This window comes from Pseudochaenichthys georgianus, chromosome 8 (genome assembly GCF_902827115.2).
Source record: "Pseudochaenichthys georgianus chromosome 8, fPseGeo1.2, whole genome shotgun sequence".
NCBI classification, from domain to species: domain Eukaryota; kingdom Metazoa; phylum Chordata; class Actinopteri; order Perciformes; family Channichthyidae; genus Pseudochaenichthys; species Pseudochaenichthys georgianus.
The window spans coordinates 22,557,124-22,574,756 of NC_047510.2; the positions used below are offsets into that span (position 1 = coordinate 22,557,124).

At 44.0% G+C, this 17,633-nt stretch overlaps 1 protein-coding gene across 1 annotated transcript in view; it reads left to right on the plus strand.

Moving 5' to 3' along the window:
* The window catches only part of crebbpb (CREB binding protein b), a 52,229-nt gene extending 34,811 nt beyond the window's left edge, over nt 1-17,418 (plus strand). The window contains exons 14-31 of the mRNA XM_034088794.2: nt 77-445; nt 971-1,144; nt 1,340-1,517; nt 1,679-1,797; nt 2,131-2,370; nt 4,311-4,399; nt 5,340-5,420; nt 5,568-5,624; nt 5,742-5,819; nt 6,001-6,068; nt 6,183-6,345; nt 6,853-6,999; nt 7,102-7,215; nt 7,291-7,456; nt 12,687-12,854; nt 13,093-13,254; nt 13,629-13,910; nt 14,017-17,418. Of these exons, the coding sequence (XP_033944685.1) occupies nt 77-445; nt 971-1,144; nt 1,340-1,517; nt 1,679-1,797; nt 2,131-2,370; nt 4,311-4,399; nt 5,340-5,420; nt 5,568-5,624; nt 5,742-5,819; nt 6,001-6,068; nt 6,183-6,345; nt 6,853-6,999; nt 7,102-7,215; nt 7,291-7,456; nt 12,687-12,854; nt 13,093-13,254; nt 13,629-13,910; nt 14,017-16,434 (5,073 nt within the window). The 3' untranslated portion in view covers nt 16,435-17,418. The remainder of the gene's footprint in view (nt 1-76; nt 446-970; nt 1,145-1,339; nt 1,518-1,678; nt 1,798-2,130; nt 2,371-4,310; nt 4,400-5,339; nt 5,421-5,567; nt 5,625-5,741; nt 5,820-6,000; nt 6,069-6,182; nt 6,346-6,852; nt 7,000-7,101; nt 7,216-7,290; nt 7,457-12,686; nt 12,855-13,092; nt 13,255-13,628; nt 13,911-14,016) is intronic.
* Nucleotides 17,419-17,633: the final 215 nt, after the last annotated feature.

Sequence of the window (17,633 nt, forward strand, 5' to 3'; positions counted from 1 at the left end):
GATGAAACGATTAATATAATTGATTAAAAGTATTTGTTATTTGGTATTCTAACGTTGAACCTCTTTGATCTGGCAGCCACAGAACTCTAACCTCCCCCTGAACGCGCTGGGACCCCTCGGCTCCAAGCTGCCCTGTGGCCCGGCAGCCCCGCCCTCGCTGGGCCCCACCCCCCCACCCAATGCCTCTGGTGGCCTGCAGCCCCATCAGCTGCAGCAGCACCATGCTTCATCACAGGCACAGGCCCCACAGCAGCCCACTACCCCTACCTCCACCGGAGGACCCTCCTCCACCCCAACACACATGCCCAGTAGCCTCCCTGGCCCCCCCTCAGCCATGGGCACACCGGACCCCTCCCAGCCACTCACGCCCCTGCAACCACAGACAGACCCCCCCAGTCAGATGCAGCAGCCCACTTCAGTGCAGGCCCAGCACCCCAGCACACCGGTGAGATACTGGCTCTTACTATTTTACTCTTAAATTATACCTGATATTTTATGGGCTAATATTACATAAACAAATTGCTTAAAGACAGAGCATGCTTACTAGAGTGCAGACCATGTTGTCTACGGTATAGGAGCTTTTCAGACGAGGACTACTATTCAGATAAACTTCACTCAAAATAAATATTTGAAGAGTCAGCACTTCTATAACATATTAATAATCCGTCCCTCCTCACTGCATCTTACCATCAGGTTTGCATAATTATTATATATCAAAAATGATTGATTATCATTTTGGTATTTGCTTTAAGAAGCAGACGATTTTCGGTTTCTTGTAAAAAAAACAACCAATATCATCCATACATCAAATGAACTAGTATCGTTTAAGTAGTTTCTTTCCGAGCTGGCAGGTCTTTTGACTAATTATTTAATAATATATAATGGAGAAATTGTGTGAGAGGATCAGCTTGACTTGATATGTGAGTTATCAGCTGTGTGATCATAATCTCTCTTCCTCCTCTTCTCCCAGTTGTCCCAGGCAGCAGCGAGTATAGATAACAGGGTGCCCACCCCAGCCTCTGTGGCGGAGCTGAGCTCCCAGCAGGCCCTGCCAGACATGAACAGCACTGAAGCCAAACCTGAAGTCAAAGACGAAGAAGAGGACAGCGGTTCTGGAAAGAAGCAGCAAGATATAAAAATGGAGGTATGATATCGGGGACAATTTAGTACCTCAAAGAAATAAAATCCCACATATGTCTGCTCTAGATCTCGAAGCACTTTCCTGTTGACCCCTGTTGTTACAGACTAAGTCCAAATAAGTCAATCTTGTGCATTAAAGGATTTCTTCCTGGCTCTGTATGCTAGTATAAGGAGGTTAACCATGTTTTTGTTCATAAAGCCGGATGATGAAACCAAACCCTTAGTGAAGAAGGAAGAGCCCGATGCAACAGAGCCAAAGCAGGAACCGATGGAAACTGAGGACAAGAAGCCTGAGATAAAAACAGAACCCAAAGAAGAGGAGGAGGGCGGGGCCAACGGCACATCAGCCTCCTCCAGCCCTCAGAGCCGCAAGAAAAGTAAGAACACAGATCTCATATATTTAGTTGCAAGAATATATTGTGTTTTGATATTTTGTGCATTAAGATAGGGCACAGTTGGTTTGTATATCCCACTAAGGTAGAACCTTGTCTTAGTTTGCACACTCAAATATTGTGTAACATTATTATTGTCTTCGCAGTTTTCAAGCCAGAGGAGCTGAGGCAAGCCCTGATGCCAACACTTGAGGCCCTCTACAGGCAAGACCCAGAGTCACTGCCCTTCAGACAGCCTGTAGACCCCATGCAGCTAGGCATCCCTGTGAGTGGTCACAACTATACACACACACACACACACACACACACACACACACACACACACACACACACACACACACACACACACACACACACACACACACACACACACACACACACACACACACACACACACACACACACACACACACACACACACACACACACACACCCACACACACACACACACACACACACACACACACACACACACACACACACACACACACACACACACACACACACACACACACCACAAATATAATAAAAGACCTGCAGAAAACAATGTTAATTATGGTCCGCTCATTGCTGCAAATATGTCTCCCCCGCTGCACAGGACTACTTTGACATTGTGAAGACTCCCATTGACTTATCCACCATCAAGCGCAAGTTGGACACGGGTCAGTACCAGGAGCCGTGGCAGTATGTGGACGATGTGTGGCTCATGTTCAACAACGCCTGGCTGTACAACCGCAAAACATCCCGTGTCTACAAATACTGCTCTAAACTGTCAGAGGTGTTTGAATCAGAGATTGATCCCGTCATGCAGGGCCTGGGTTACTGCTGCGGCAGGAAGGTAAGACACAACAATTATTATATACTTATACTGTACTACAGGGTTATATGGTAAAAATCAATTTTTTTAAACGGGAAATCTACTTGAAGGTCACCTATTATGCAAAATCAATTTGTTCACGTCTTGTATACATCAACATGTGTCCCCTCTGTGTAAAGAGATTCTGAAAGTTTCAGGAAAAAAGATTCTCTCTCTTTTTGTCCTGATCCATTTATATAAAAACCTGTCTGAAAATGATCAGATTTTGGCCACTTTATGATGTCATGACGATTTTTTGGCTTGTTTAACCATTAGCCAACAACCAACCAAGGTAACAGCCGCCCACCTTATCACCTGAATCTCCCCCGAGAGCTCCATTGTGTTCTTTTTAACCAAATATCTCTCAGAGGGGCGTGGGGAGTGGCTCCTTATTTTCATCTAAAGCAGGGGTGTCAAACTCAAATACACAAATTAAAAAATCGGCAATAGTCAAAAGGCCGGACTGGTTCAATGTTTATTGCGAAACGTATTGAAATTAACTTATTGCACATATTAAACCTAGAACTAACAAGCTTAAATTATTGCCTATAAAAAACAATATTAAACATTAAATAATCAGTTGCATTCATTTCTTATGGCTATATCTGCAGTTTTTCCGGAGACATTTCTTATGAATACATTTTTCCACAGGCCAAACATGCCCTGTTGTTGAGAGAAAAAGTGCAAAAGGAAACATCCATTGAAACTCTGTTTGCTGCTCTGTGATGCTAGTTCAAGCAACCCTAACCCCCACACCCCACCTTATCACCTGAATCTCCTAGAGCACCATTGTGTTCTTTTTAACCAAATATCCCTCAGAGGGGCGTGGGGAGGGGCTCCTTATGTTCATTTAAAGTAAAAGACAGAGGGTCAGCATTTTGAAACAGGGGTGATCGGTTTTGTATTTGGAGCCAAACACTTCAGAGGCATGTTTGTATATATCTGAGAACTATAATATATTGATTATAAACTGTATAATAGGGGACCTTTTTAAGTTTGACATTTGTACTGGCTACACCTGCTTCGCGTATAGGGCATTTGTGACTCACACGTTTTCTCCGAAATGCAATTAAGCCTTTTGTGTAATATGATTTAATTACAGTCTACAGCAATTAAAGGGATACAGATACAAGGAAACTGCCAGCTCGTACTGCCAATAAGTAATAATCAGTAGATTGGTAGCAGTGTTTCCCCTACCATTGTCTTGGAGGGGCGCTGCACCCCGCCAACGGAGCTCTGCCAAATTGCAAATAATCTATATCTACTGTCACTTTTCACATTGAACATGTGCTCTTTTATTAAATAAACACTTTCATTTTAAGTTGGGAGTTTAGTGTTTTTGACCCTAAGAAACACTGATGCATTAATCAATAACAATAGTCCACAGCCCCTCTCTCTGCTCCAGAGGATTTAAAGAAAGATATACCCCCCTCCCCCCCGCTCAGGCAGCACCCCCCCCAAAGCAGTAAACCTAGGGGAAACACTGGGTAGTAAATAATAATAATTAAAAAAATTACACTTAATGACCCATTTCTGTGTAAACACACTGAATAAAAATGAATATAAATAGAAGCCTGGCCTGATTGTAGAGCGGATCTCTGTGGTGTACACACGCTACCCACACACTGCTCTCACACCTTTCATTGATTATAGTGAAAGCCCTGTGTTGCAGAATCTGCTCCAAATGAAAACATTATACATCTGAATACCTTAATGATGTCATTCTTCATGTAGCCTTTCTATTTATTATTTCAATCAATTGCAAAAGTTAATATTTGACCAGATTTTTGGGCATTTGTTCCTGAATGTTTCAGGACACACCTGGACCACCATTTCACTTCTCAGTTGTCTTCACCTGTATGTGGATGTTGACTTGAGCCAATGCCATGGATGCTAATGGGACTCTCTTCACTTTTCCACAGTATGAGTTCTCACCCCAGACGTTGTGTTGCTATGGCAAACAGTTGTGTACCATTTCCAGGGACGGCACCTACTACAGCTACCAGAACAGGTAAATGATATAGCGACTTTGCTGAGAGGTAGAGAGGTGAAGGGTGGTTTATAAAGAGAAAAAGGGCGGCTATATCCTCAAAGACTAAATATGGCCCAAGACAACACAAACAGCCATACAAGTCAACAACGTTTTTATGATGTTATTCGCATGACCTTTCCTTTATAGGGGTGTCGTAAACCTCACTTAGAGTTGTATATTCATGTGGCCGAGCAGAATGGGCATTATCTGGCCCCACATTGTCCTATGTCTGTTTTGCCAAAGAACCAGCACCAAAGCTCCCCCTGCTGGGCAGAAACTGCTGCTGCACCTCCATCACTCCAATGCAACACCATTCGGTTGTTGCAAGTACTCGCTACCAAATGGTGTTACTTTGAACAACTTAAGAATAAAAACATTTGAAAATATATATATTGTTAATGTTTATATTTTCAAAGAAGTGTACTTGGCAAGGTTTTATAATTTGACCAAATTTTGATCTAAATTCTTAAGAAAGAAATACCTGTGATAATATAAACCGTCCCTACAAAAGTTATCTGGCTTTTTTGTTTTTGAGCATCACTCACACTGTTTCCCACAGCATGACCATATCTTTCCTTTATCCGCTAATAATGCATGTTGCTTTAGTTATACATGAATGTAGTGGACAGTTTCTTTAAATGTATATTTCAGCATGCATTTAGATGGTATAGCACTCTGTTTCAATTCATTTGTTTTTGACATAAAATGTTTCTGGCGTTTCTGTTCCAGTTTGAATGAAAGTGGCTGGCTCATGACCATTTCACATGTCACTAACGTGTGTGTGTCCGTGTGTCCGCTGCCCATGCTCTGTCCTTGGTTGTTTCCGTGTTCTCCGTTAACTGTAACGCCTGTACGCCGGTTTGCCTGTTACTGTGTGTGCTGGGTGCAGTTCACCCAAATATGGCCTTATTTCCGACAGGTATCACTTCTGCGAGAAGTGCTTCAACGAGATCCAGGGAAACAGCGTGACCCTGGGGGACGACCCCTCACAGCAACAGACGTAAGTTACCAGGCCGGGGGGCCAGACTCCACCCGATGATCCTCTGCCGAGATTATCCGGCTGGTTTCTCTCTACTTTTAAAGAGGGGTTTTAATCACAAGGGCACAATTAACACGGTTGTTGTTTTTTTTTAAATCTCTTGTGCAGCATGATATCAAAAGAGCAGTTTGAAAAGAAGAAAAATGACATGTTGGACCCTGAACCGTGAGTACTGTCTGCACAGTTACTACAGTTTGACTCTCATTAATGTTATGGCAGTGATATTTCTTTATTACGTTACGCAAGGAAAGCACAGAAACATCACATTTTTTTCCTCATCAGGTTTGTTGAATGTAAAGACTGTGGGCGAAAGATGCATCAGATCTGTGTGCTGCACTACGATGTCATTTGGCCATCAGGGTAAGTCTCGCTACGGCTGTATGACTATCCAACCATTTAAGCATATAGAGCCTACGTTTAACTTTAATAGAATTCTTAACTTGCAGAGTACCAAACCCTTACTTCTTCTTACTAGAATTGTGTAATTGCCTGCGTTACCTTAAGTTGACTCTAAACTCCAGTTTGATGTTTCGTCTTCTAGCTTTATCTGTGACAACTGTCTGAAGAAGTCGGGCAAAACAAGGAAGGAGAACAAATTTTCTGCCAGAAGTGAGTTTCATTGTACATTGTCCAGTTAAACAGCAGTAACATTAAATTCATATAGTTCTTCTTTGTTTCAAGTTGTCATGATATTAAAGGCGTTTTGTTGTTGTCTTTGCGCGGGTCTCTGTAAAGGATTGCAGACGACCCGGTTGGGGACGTACATTGAGGACAGAGTGAATAAGTACTTGAAAAGGCAGAACCACCCAGAGGCTGGTGAGGTGTTTGTGCGAGTCGTGGCCAGCTCTGACAAAAATGTGGAGATCAAGCCTGGCATGAAGTCTAGGTAAGTTACTCAACGACTGATAAAGTCTGACTCTCTATTGGTTCAGTGTAGAAAACATGGTCGTTTTTATTTTAGTGTTTGAGAAACAAACCAGGATAGAAGTGGAGGGTTTTTTAAAACGTTTTTTAAGTCTTCCAAATCCCGTAAAGTGAATAAAGATGATTAAACTCACCTAGTGACAAACAAATAAATGTAAAATATATCAGTAATGAGTAGAGCTTGCCACATCACACCTTCTGTTAAAGCCATCTTCCTTAAAGCATTGATTTTGGGAATGTTTCTTCGAGAGAGACAGTTGCCTAGCATTTGTTCTTTTAATGAATTTCAAATACAAACCACATGTCTATCGCTCTTATATTATACATATTTATATCCAATAAAACAAACAAACATCCATGACAGACCGGACCATGGAGATAATCTTTTCTCCTGTCTTCTTTAAAACGTACAAAATGTTCAAGTTAAGTTCTAAAACCTGTAACTTACTTGCCGTCTCTATTTCCCCAGGTTTGTGGACTCGGGCGAGATGGTGGAGACCTTCCCTTACAGAACCAAAGCACTTTTTGCATTCGAGGAAATAGACGGCGTGGACGTTTGTTTCTTTGGCATGCACGTCCAGGAGTACGGCTCGGAGTGCCCCTTTCCAAATACCAGGTATAACTACAGAAACAAGTGGATTTATGCAGTTTTTCTCAGTAGTTTGGGGCATTTTGTGTGTATTTCCTCTTTGATTAATCCTCGATATTTGATTTTCAGACGGGTTTACATATCATACCTCGACAGTATTCACTTCTTCAGACCACGTGCACTAAGGACTGCAGTGTACCATGAGATATTAATAGGCTACCTGGAGTATGTGAAGAAACTGGGGTGCGTTGAACATAGTTTTCACAAAATCTCCGGTATCATTCCTGCAATTGGCTAAACAACTCTTGTTGCCCTCAGGTATGTGATGGGTCACATCTGGGCCTGCCCCCCCAGTGAAGGAGATGACTACATCTTTCACTGCCACCCCTTCGACCAGAAGATCCCCAAACCCAAGAGGCTCCAAGAGTGGTACAGGAAGATGCTAGACAAGGCGTTCGCTGAGAGGATCCTGCACGACTACAAGGTCAGAAAATGATCAAAAGTGCAATATTCAGTCTCAAGATTCTCATAATTATAGTTTAAAGAGCCTGTGACACGGGTTTCCCCCATCATCCAAACCCATCAATTTTTGTAAATATTGTCCCCTTGAAACCGTTACTGAACTGATTTTGGATATTTGTACGTTGATAACCATTAATCTGCCCTTCAATGTTGACCATATTCTGGATCTTCTTGGGGATTCTTCAAATCCCGCCAAATTATGTGTGACGTCATTGCGGGCCAAGAGCTCCAGCTGCACCGTTCCGGATCCCAGCATCTGCATGCAAACGCACGATGGCGCACACAGCAGACAGCGATCACAGTGTCATTTTGAACGTGTCTGAGAGCTCATATGAGGCTGAAGGATCGGTTTATGTTGTATCTGTTAGAAGTTTAGGAATTAGGTGCGTCAATATGGGCGATAATACGTTCATGTAGCCAGTGGTGGACTGGGACTGAAAATCATCCCGGGACTCTCGACCGGCCCACTTCGGTGCCGCTAGTAAGTTGTCAACGGGGGGAGTGGGGGATGTGCTAGTGACTTATCCGACCGGCCCACTTCGGTACCAGCCCATCGGGATTCGTCCCGATGGGCAGTCCGCCACTGCACCCAGCCCAGCCCACGTAAACTGTCAACGGGGGGAGCCTCGCTGCGGGGAAACGGTGGACCTAGTGTCCCGATCGGAGTGGGAATAATAATCATAATAATAATAATCATAATCCGTGCATTTTATCCATTAATTTCCCCAACATTGTGGTAAAAAAAACACACGTTTAATCCATGTTGGTGTACTACAACTACAAAAAGCATCGGTTTGTTTTTTCATCAGGAAATGCAGACCGGCTCAACCGATTTGTAATCATCATCCCCACGATCATTTAATGTATCATATGTTTGCCGAATTGACATGAAAGCACTAATAAATGTAGTTTACAACTACAAAAATAATCGATTTGTTTTTATATCACATCCGACGGGAGGAAATTCAGCAGCTCTCACTCCCGATTTTTAATCCTAATTTAATCATCATCTTCACCACGATCATTTATGTTTATGTTCGCCGAATTGACATGAAAGCACTGACAGATATGAATATACTGTAGTCAACTTCATTAAAACGTTATTAACGTGCCAAAACTCAGTAATTCACCATTTCTACGCATGACAACACACTTTGTCCGTGTTTGGCGCTCTCGCCGCACAGTGAAGCGTTCCCGCATTGACGTCACTTCCGGCTTCCCCCAAAACTTCAAAATGAGTCGAAGGAATTTCCCAGCGATGTTTGAAATTATTGATATTTATCGGAACGGTATCGCTTTTTCTTTTTTAAGCTGACGGTTCGAGATGACTAGTAGCCCAATATTTCATTGCACAACAGTTGTTGGGATGGTGTCACAGGCTCTCTAAACTGTTGTCACCATTATCAACTGTACAGGGAGTAAGTCTGGGTGTCTGTTGTGATTAGCCGTCAGTCACACACAATACCATATTACCGTATCAGGGGTAGACATTAAGGGTAAAATGCCACTGGCCCTCCGGGCTGGGACCATTGTAACCACTGGCCTGGAGCATTCGTCCACCAAAAAAAAAATCGACTAATAATGAAGAAAATTAACACATTTGTTGCAATAGTAGCCTAATTTATGCACTAACTACATTACTACTTGTACTACAACATTTGAATCATCAGTTCTTCCTCATTTTCCTCAATTGTTCATATTTTGTTTATTAAAATAATGATATTGTGGTCATTGTTAAAAAATGTCTGCTATTATTATGAGTATTATTATTTGTATAATGCACTTTCTGCCTTCCTGTCATTAGGAGTTAGACATTTGATTAGAACCTTCATTATCCTAAACTGCTGGGACATTTCGCCAATACCTTTTATATTGTCTACTCCAGTGGTTCCCAAACTTGTTGTGCCCAAGGCACACCAAAAGACAAGTAAAAATCTCAAGGCACACCTATTGTGCAACATAGCCCTTATAACACGTGTTATCACTCATATCATGTAAAATATCTGTAAATGTGCATAATTATTTACTAATGCCAAATAAAATGTGACAAAGACAACTATATTACTCATGAAATATTTATTAACGAAATATTTCAGAAATTAATTTGAAACGTTATCAAATTAGGCTTCATCAAAGCAGCAACACACTCATTTAAACCAGACAGGTCACAACATTAAAAATGAGACAAAGGAAATTCAGCACAGAGAACTGTCAATGCAAGGAAGCTGCATTGTCCATGGTCCTGAACTACAAATTATAAATGTAACATTTCAGCAGAGATGGGGTCGTTACTAAAAAAAAAAGTAATATATTACATATTACATATTACTTTTTAAAAAAAAGTAATATATTACACTACTTCGTTACTCTCTACATAAAGTAACTCGTTACTTTACTCGTTACTTTACTCGCAGATCACGCAGACTGCTAAAGTTTCAAATGTTCTCTTTAGTTCAGTTTCCATTGTCGCATAAGACTGATCCAGATCCTGAATGTTTTCCTATCTGACCATGGCTGTCCTCTGTCTCCTGCTATCTGACCGTGGCTGTCCTCTGTCTCCTGCTATCTGACCGTGGCTGTCCTCTGTCTCCTGCTATCTGTATATTTTGCGCAGTCTATCTCTGCTCACGCTGTTGCGTCGGCGTGTTCTCCTGCGTGTTGGCCATGTGTTGCACTGGAACCAGACACCGCAAAGACTTCAGCCGAGCACGTACGAACTGCGCATGCGTGAGTGGCAATAACTCTCCTTACCAGCAGGCGGCGGTAGTGTGTATTCGTCATTCAAAACAGGCAACAACCGGAAGACAGAGAAGAAGAACAGACTGTGATATAAACAAACAACAAATAGCGTGTGCGGTAGCTCCACCTTAGCATGTGTTCTTTGCAGGTGCTGTTGAGGTTTGACGTGGTGTTTACAGCAGTGGATAACAGCTTCTGGCCTGGACACAGTTTGCACCTCACCGTCACATTCCTGTCTATTCTTCGGATGAACTCAAAATAATGGGCATACCTCCACCCCTCGAGAGTTATCGCTGACTCAGCCATGTTTATGCAGCACTGCACGTGGAGATGTGGACGCGCAAGTCGCGCAGATTACGTACATATAAACCTACAAAGTACTGATATAGTAAATTAAAAAATAATTATTTTTGTGTAGTTGTATATTGCAATAATAACGTATGGTTGTCACAAAATCCCACGGCACACCCGGACTTGCCTCACGGCACACCGTTTGGGAACCACTGGTCTACTCTTCACTTACTTGTCAGCATAGGTCGGCATTGATGTACAGAGCCGACAGAAGACCTTGTTTATTTTGCCATCATATTGAGAGGTGCAGCCAGTGACGCGGCCTGAAACCAGGAAGTAAGCTGCTGGTTCCCTCGACAAAAAGCAACAGGATTTCTCCACAGGGTTTTGGAAAATAGCTGGAAATAAGGTCTGTGGGAAACAAACCTGTTTGATAAATGCACGTTTTGTTCAGCCGGATAATCTCCACATGTCTACCCTACTTTTATAATTTTCATAATTTATTTTCATAAATCTAATCGATAGATTATAAAAGGGTTTTAGGACGCGTCACTGCACCACTCTATAGAAGCCAACTCCATCGATCAAGCTGAAACTTTCTCTCCCTCTTCTTCTCATGCTCCCTGTCACTCTCCTTTAACTCATCCGGTGACTTTCTTTTATTTGAAGATTGTTTTTTGCACGGCGCTTGTCCGGTTACCGCTGGTATTAAAACATTTTGGCGAATGGTTAGGTGGCGCGATAGTCTGTAGTGAAGGAGCGCGCTCCCCCTCACGGGAGCCTGCTCGCGCTGCACTCCGCAGCAAACAGCTGCTGGCTTTTCACCCAACAACGACAACCGCCTCACGAAACGCTATGTTGTAGCGTTGATAAACGAAACAATTTAACTAAATTGCAAGTCAAAATACCAATACCACAGGAAAAAATATGTAAAGCAATATTTTTAGTGGCCCGAGCGGCCAAGTGGAAAGTACGTTATGCTGGCCCGGGGTGTCTAAATAGTGCTTCCGGGCCAGCAGGCCATTTAATGTCGAGCCCTGGTATCAATAAAAAAAAAAAAAAAATTATGAAGTAAAGAGTCTACTCTAAAGGAGGCTGAAGTACGAGAAGATAATTTAGTATATTTGTTTACTGTTCAAAAAACTATATTGTACCCAGTTTCCCTTATGGAGACATGGTGGTTCACAGCTACTCGTGTATGGATGATAGTTTAGATTTAACCAGATGATCTAATTTAATAATCCCTTTGATTGAATTTTTTTACAGATAACAGCCTTGCACACCAAAAACAAGAACTATATAATTATTAACTATTATTAGTAAATAATTAACTAATAATACAACGTTGGCATCCCCACTGATGGACCATAATGTTTAGTTAACAGTGCTGCTAAGCATGTGCTGCAGATAGATAGTCAGCTCTATGAAAGTATGCCACTGTCATTGGTGAGGTGTGTTTATCATCATCCACTTGAGTGATCGATCATTTAAAATAACATATTTATAGTTATTGGCATTTTTATCGGTTTAACTGAAGACAACCCTTTATACTAAAAAAGCATAATGGGATGAATTAGTCAATTAAAGTAGTTAAGTCCCTGCTGACAAGACCAATAGTAGTGATCAGCATGTCACTGTGTCCAGAAGTGTGCAGTATAGAGGGGCTCCCCCTTGTGGTTGGTATTGATTATTTCCAAATGAATAATTGAAGGAATTGTGTACAGTATGCTCCATAGAGTGCCACAGTGACGTGTCCTACAACCCAGAAGTAAGTTAGCATTTTACCACTTCCGGTTCCTTCGACAAAAATCATAAATCTAATCGATAGATTTATGATTAGAAAATTATAAAAGTAGGCTAGACATGTGGATATTATCCGGCTGAACAATACGTGATCTGTCTCTTCAATTTGTGTCAACCACAGACCTTATTTCCAGCTTTTTTCCAAAATCCTACGGAGAAATTGCATTGGTTTTTGTCGAAGGAACCGGAAGGAGTTAATTTTAGGACGCGTCACTGTGGCACTCTATTAGGACTGATGTCTTTTTCACAATTTGCCATAAAGAAGCTTTTGAAAGTTTTATATTTGACCTGGTGTTACTTGCAGGTAACTTGTCTGTTAGAGCTGTGTTGTGATGGACGTATTTTGTTTCTGTGTTCAGGACATATTCAAACAGGCAACTGAAGACCGAATCACCACTGCCAACGAGCTGCCGTACTTTGAGGGTGACTTTTGGCCTAATGTACTGGAGGAGAGCATCAAGGAGCTGGAGCAGGAGGAGGAAGAGAGGAAGAAGGAGGAGAACACGGCCTGCACTGAGACCACAGAGGTGAGTTAGACGCATAGCACGATTGAATGGGTTTTTAAAAAAAGAACGCTCTTATGCCAAAATCAACAGCCCCGTGCTTCGTACTCTTTTTCACCCCAGATGTTATCATCCTCAAGTCGTCATTATATGAAAGCTTTCAGCAGTCATTCGGGCATTGTATAACCACTCATCTTAATTGCATAACCTCATCTTGTCTTTTTTGCAATCGCTCTTAACGTTCATGTCTATCTATCTCAAGGGAGCGCCAGCTGACACCAAGAATGCCAAAAAGAAGAACAGTAAGAAAACCAACAAAAACAAGAGCAGCGTCAGCCGAGCCAATAAGAAAAAGCCTGGGATGCCGAATGTAGCCAATGACCTGTCTCAGAAACTCTACGCCTCGATGGAGAAACATAAGGAGGTAAAAAACCCTAAAGTACTTTTAAATATTTAGGTAAATACATTACAGTAAAATTGACACCTTTTAAGCCAAGCAATTGACCAAATAATTGCAAAGAATGTTATTTTTTCCTAACTGTACATCTTATTGGTACACTGCTCGTATGTACATACTACAGGACCCATTGGCTTTAGAGAGTAGTGCAGATACTTTCTATTAACATCTTTTTAAAGGTTTCCTGATTTTCTTTAAATTCTATAAACGGTGCGTGTTGTGTATCACACCCACAATTTTAACTCTTGCAGACTTATTGATTTCAGAGTTCTTATTTGTAACAGTACATTTTAACCGTCTGAACAACTTACCTTTACATTTCTCCTCCCTTCTACTACCAGGTGTTTTTTGTTATCCACCTCCATGCCGGCCCGGTCGTTAACACCCTGCCTCCCATCATGGACCCCGATCCTCTGTTGACCTGTGACCTGATGGACGGCCGCGATGCCTTTCTGACTTTAGCCAGGGACAAGCACTGGGAGTTCAGCTCACTGAGGAGGTGCAAATGGAGCACCATGTGTATGTTGGTAGAACTACACAACCAGGGCCAGGACCGCTTTGTATACACCTGCAATGAGTGCAAGCACCATGTAGAGACTCGCTGGCACTGCACCGTCTGTGAGGTAGGGAACACCAGCGAAAAACGGATAGTTTTGATCATCTATATCAGTTTTGAATTAAATGTAAATCTTAACATAACATTGATGTGTTCTCCTTACCTTCCATCAGGACTACGACCTATGCATCAACTGCTACAACATTAAGGGCCACGAGCACCAGATGGTGAAGTGGGGTCTTGGTCTGGACGACGACAGCAACGGTCCGGGTGGAGAGGCCTCCAAGAGCCCCCAGGAGAGCCGACGCCTCAGCATCCAGCGCTGCATCCAGTCCCTGGTCCACGCCTGCCAGTGCCGCAACGCCAACTGCTCGCTCCCGTCATGCCAGAAGATGAAGAGGGTAGTTCAACACACCAAAGGCTGCAAGCGCAAGACCAACGGTGGCTGCCCTGTGTGCAAACAGCTCATTGCTTTATGTTGTTATCACGCCAAGCACTGTCAGGAGAACAAGTGTCCTGTTCCCTTCTGTCTTAACATCAAGCATAAACTCCGTCAGCAGCAGCTGCAGCACCGGCTCCAGCAGGCTCAAATGATGCGCCGTCGAATGGCCACCATGGCTGGAAGGGGTATGCCAATGCCATCTCCACCTACCTCAGCTGCCCCCGACACCCCCAACTCTGTGCAGCAGCCTAACACGCCCCAGACGCCCCAGCCCATGCCCACACAGCCCCAGCAACAGCAGCCACAAAACCCTGCCAACATCATCCAAGGCTTCCCCAACAATGGCCGCAGCAGCCAGCCCCCAACACCGGGGCCACAGGGGAAACCAGGGCCTCAGTCCTCTCCTCTTCATCAGCAGCAGTCACCTCTGCCTAACATGCCCCACCAACAGCAGCCTCAGCCACCACCACAACAACAACAACAGCAGCAGCAGCAGCAGCAGCAACAACAGCAGCAGCAGCAGCAACAACAGCCGCTCCTTGCAGCCCTAAAGGTGGCCAGACAGATTGAGATGGCAGCCAAAGCAAGGCAGGAGCAACAGCAGCAGCAGAATTATGCCATGAATGGGATACCCATGAACCACCCACGAATGATGGGGCCCATGCAGGGCCAGATGCAGATGATGCAGGGGCCTCGGGGCCCCCAGGTGATGCAGGCTATGCAGCAGGGCCAGTGGGGTCCGGGGATGCCGAATCAGCAGGTGCATCAGCCGCAGGTCCCTCCTCAACAGGTCACCATGGCACCTCAGCAGGCTCAGGGAGCCCCCATGCCCCAGCAGGCCCAGCTCATGCAGAGACCCATGATGCCCCAACAACAGGGTCTCCAAATGCCTGGGGTCATGACTCCCCAGGGGGCCTCACAGCAGCAGGGCATGGCACCACAGCAGCTAGGTATGCCACGTGGGATACCTGGAAATATTGCTCCGAGTGCTCTGCAAGAATTACTGCGTACCCTTAAATCTCCCAGCTCCCCGCAGCAGCAACAGCAGGTCCTTAACATCCTCAAGTCCAACCCCCACCTTATGGCTGCCTTCATTAAACAGAGGACAGCAAAGTACCAGGCCACACAGCCGCAGCAGCAGGCGCAACAACAACAACAACAACAACAGCAGCAGCAGCAGCAGCAGAATCAGGCCATGCTGGGGTCCCAGGCAGGAATGCAGGCCATGGCAGCCATGGCAAACCAGGTGCAGAGGCCAGTGATGGCACCTCAGCAGCAGCCTCCTCCGCAGGCAGGGCCCCAGGGTATGGCAACCATGGGCCCCCAAGGCCAGATGATGAATGCTGCCCAAAACGGCAATCCCCAAATGTACCGCAGACAGCAGCTGCTCCGGTTGCAGCAGATGCAGCAGCAGCAGCAGCAGGCGCAGCAGCAGCAGCAGCAGCAGGCGCAGCAGCAGGCGCAGCAGGGGCAGCAGCAGGCGCAGCAGGGAGGCATGCCTCAGGGCCACAGTCAGTTCCCCCAGCAGCAGCCGGGGCCAGCAACCTACTCCCAACTCCGTATGCAGCAGCAAATGGCAATGCAAGGAGGCACGGGCCCCATGGGACAGCTCCCTCCCACGTCTCAAATGGGTCAGCCTGGCATGGGCATGGAGGTCCCGCAGAACATCCTCCAGCAGCGCCTGCTTCAGCAGCAACAGCAGCAGCAGCAGATGCTAAAGCAGCAGATGGGCTCTCCAACACAGGCAAACTCGATGAGTCCACAATCTCACATGCTCCAAGGCCAGGCCCAGGGAGGAGCTCACTTACCTGGACAGACAATGGCAAACACCCTGGGAAACCAAGTTCGTTCCCCAGCCCCAGTGCAATCACCCCGTCCGCCTTCGCAGCAGCCCCCGCATTCCAGTCCCTCCCCGCGGATACAGCCCCAGCCCTCACCTCAACACGGCGCCCTACACTCCAGCTCTCCCCACCCCAGCCTTGGAGGCCCGATGTCGGGGTCCATGGACCAGGGACACATGGGTACACCTGAGCAGAGTGCCATGCTCCCACAACTTAACACGCCAAACAGAGGAGGGTTGAGTAATGACATGGGTATGGTTGGTGACCCGACAGGCGACACGCTGGAAAAATTTGTTGAAGGATTGTAGCATTTTTGGACAGAAGAAAGGCCTTGTTCTGTTTTCAGCGGAGACATTTTTGTACTTGCTGATGTAAAAAGCTAAAAGAAATACAAACAAATGAGTCATACGAGGCCTACAGACTGTGAACTTTCCTTAAACCAAGGGACTGCTTTTTCTTCCAACCCAGAGAGTGATTTAAAAGAAGACGACAAAGAATATATTTTTGGTTCAGACCAGCCCTGCAATAATTTGCGATGGTCTTTGTGTTGTTTTCATTTGTTTTTCATTTTTTATGCTCTGGTATTGACTTTTTTTTAACAAAACTTCTCAAAACAAAAAATATTTCATTTTATTATTCAATTTTTTTTATTTTGTACCTTTGCAAATTAATATCGCATTTGTGTTGAGAAGACTGTAAAATTATTTGTCTGGAAATTTTTTGCCAGGTTTCACTTCTTGCTCAGTTCCTCTGTTCCTTCCTGGCTAATTTATTCTAAAATGCCATTTTTCAAAAAGGACTGCCTTTGGGAAAGCCTTAATTTCTTTCTGGTTTGCAGAGTCTATGAAAAAAATGTAATTGTATAGATCTAAGAACTATTGCACACACTCAAACACAAAGCAAGTGTAAGACAAATCTGCAATGAAGCTTGTTAATGTTCACAGGTGCCGGAATGTTCTTTTTACTGGCCTGGGCCCAGTATCTGTCTTGCAAATGTTTAAAAAATGCTTTGTCTCTCGCTGAGTCAAAGGAAATTCTCATTCGAGTCTCTTTTGCCTGTGGTGGGAAATTAACTTGTTTGACTGCTGATTTGTGTTCAGAGGGTTTTGTGCATCATTTTCTCTCTTGCATTAAACTTGAATTGATGATGAACTGTTCTCTAATGTAAATCATGCGTCTAGACAGTACTGTAAATATGCAGAAAATAAGAAAGAAATCACTGTACAAACTGGTTCAAATGGCTCATTTCGTACTTATATACCATATTGTTAAATAAACCTGTGTGCCACAGACTCTGCTTTGAATATTTCTGTTTGGAAAGAGTGATGTTGTGTTCAGCATTAGGATCGGAATTATTTCATATTTGTATTAACATACATCCAAATGATTGATCAATCATTTAGTATGTGAAACACTCAAAGTAGAACACCCCAAATCACCAAGATGATTTGCTTCACCTTGCAGTTAACAACGCCAATCAACTATATGTGCTTTAATGTAAGCCAAG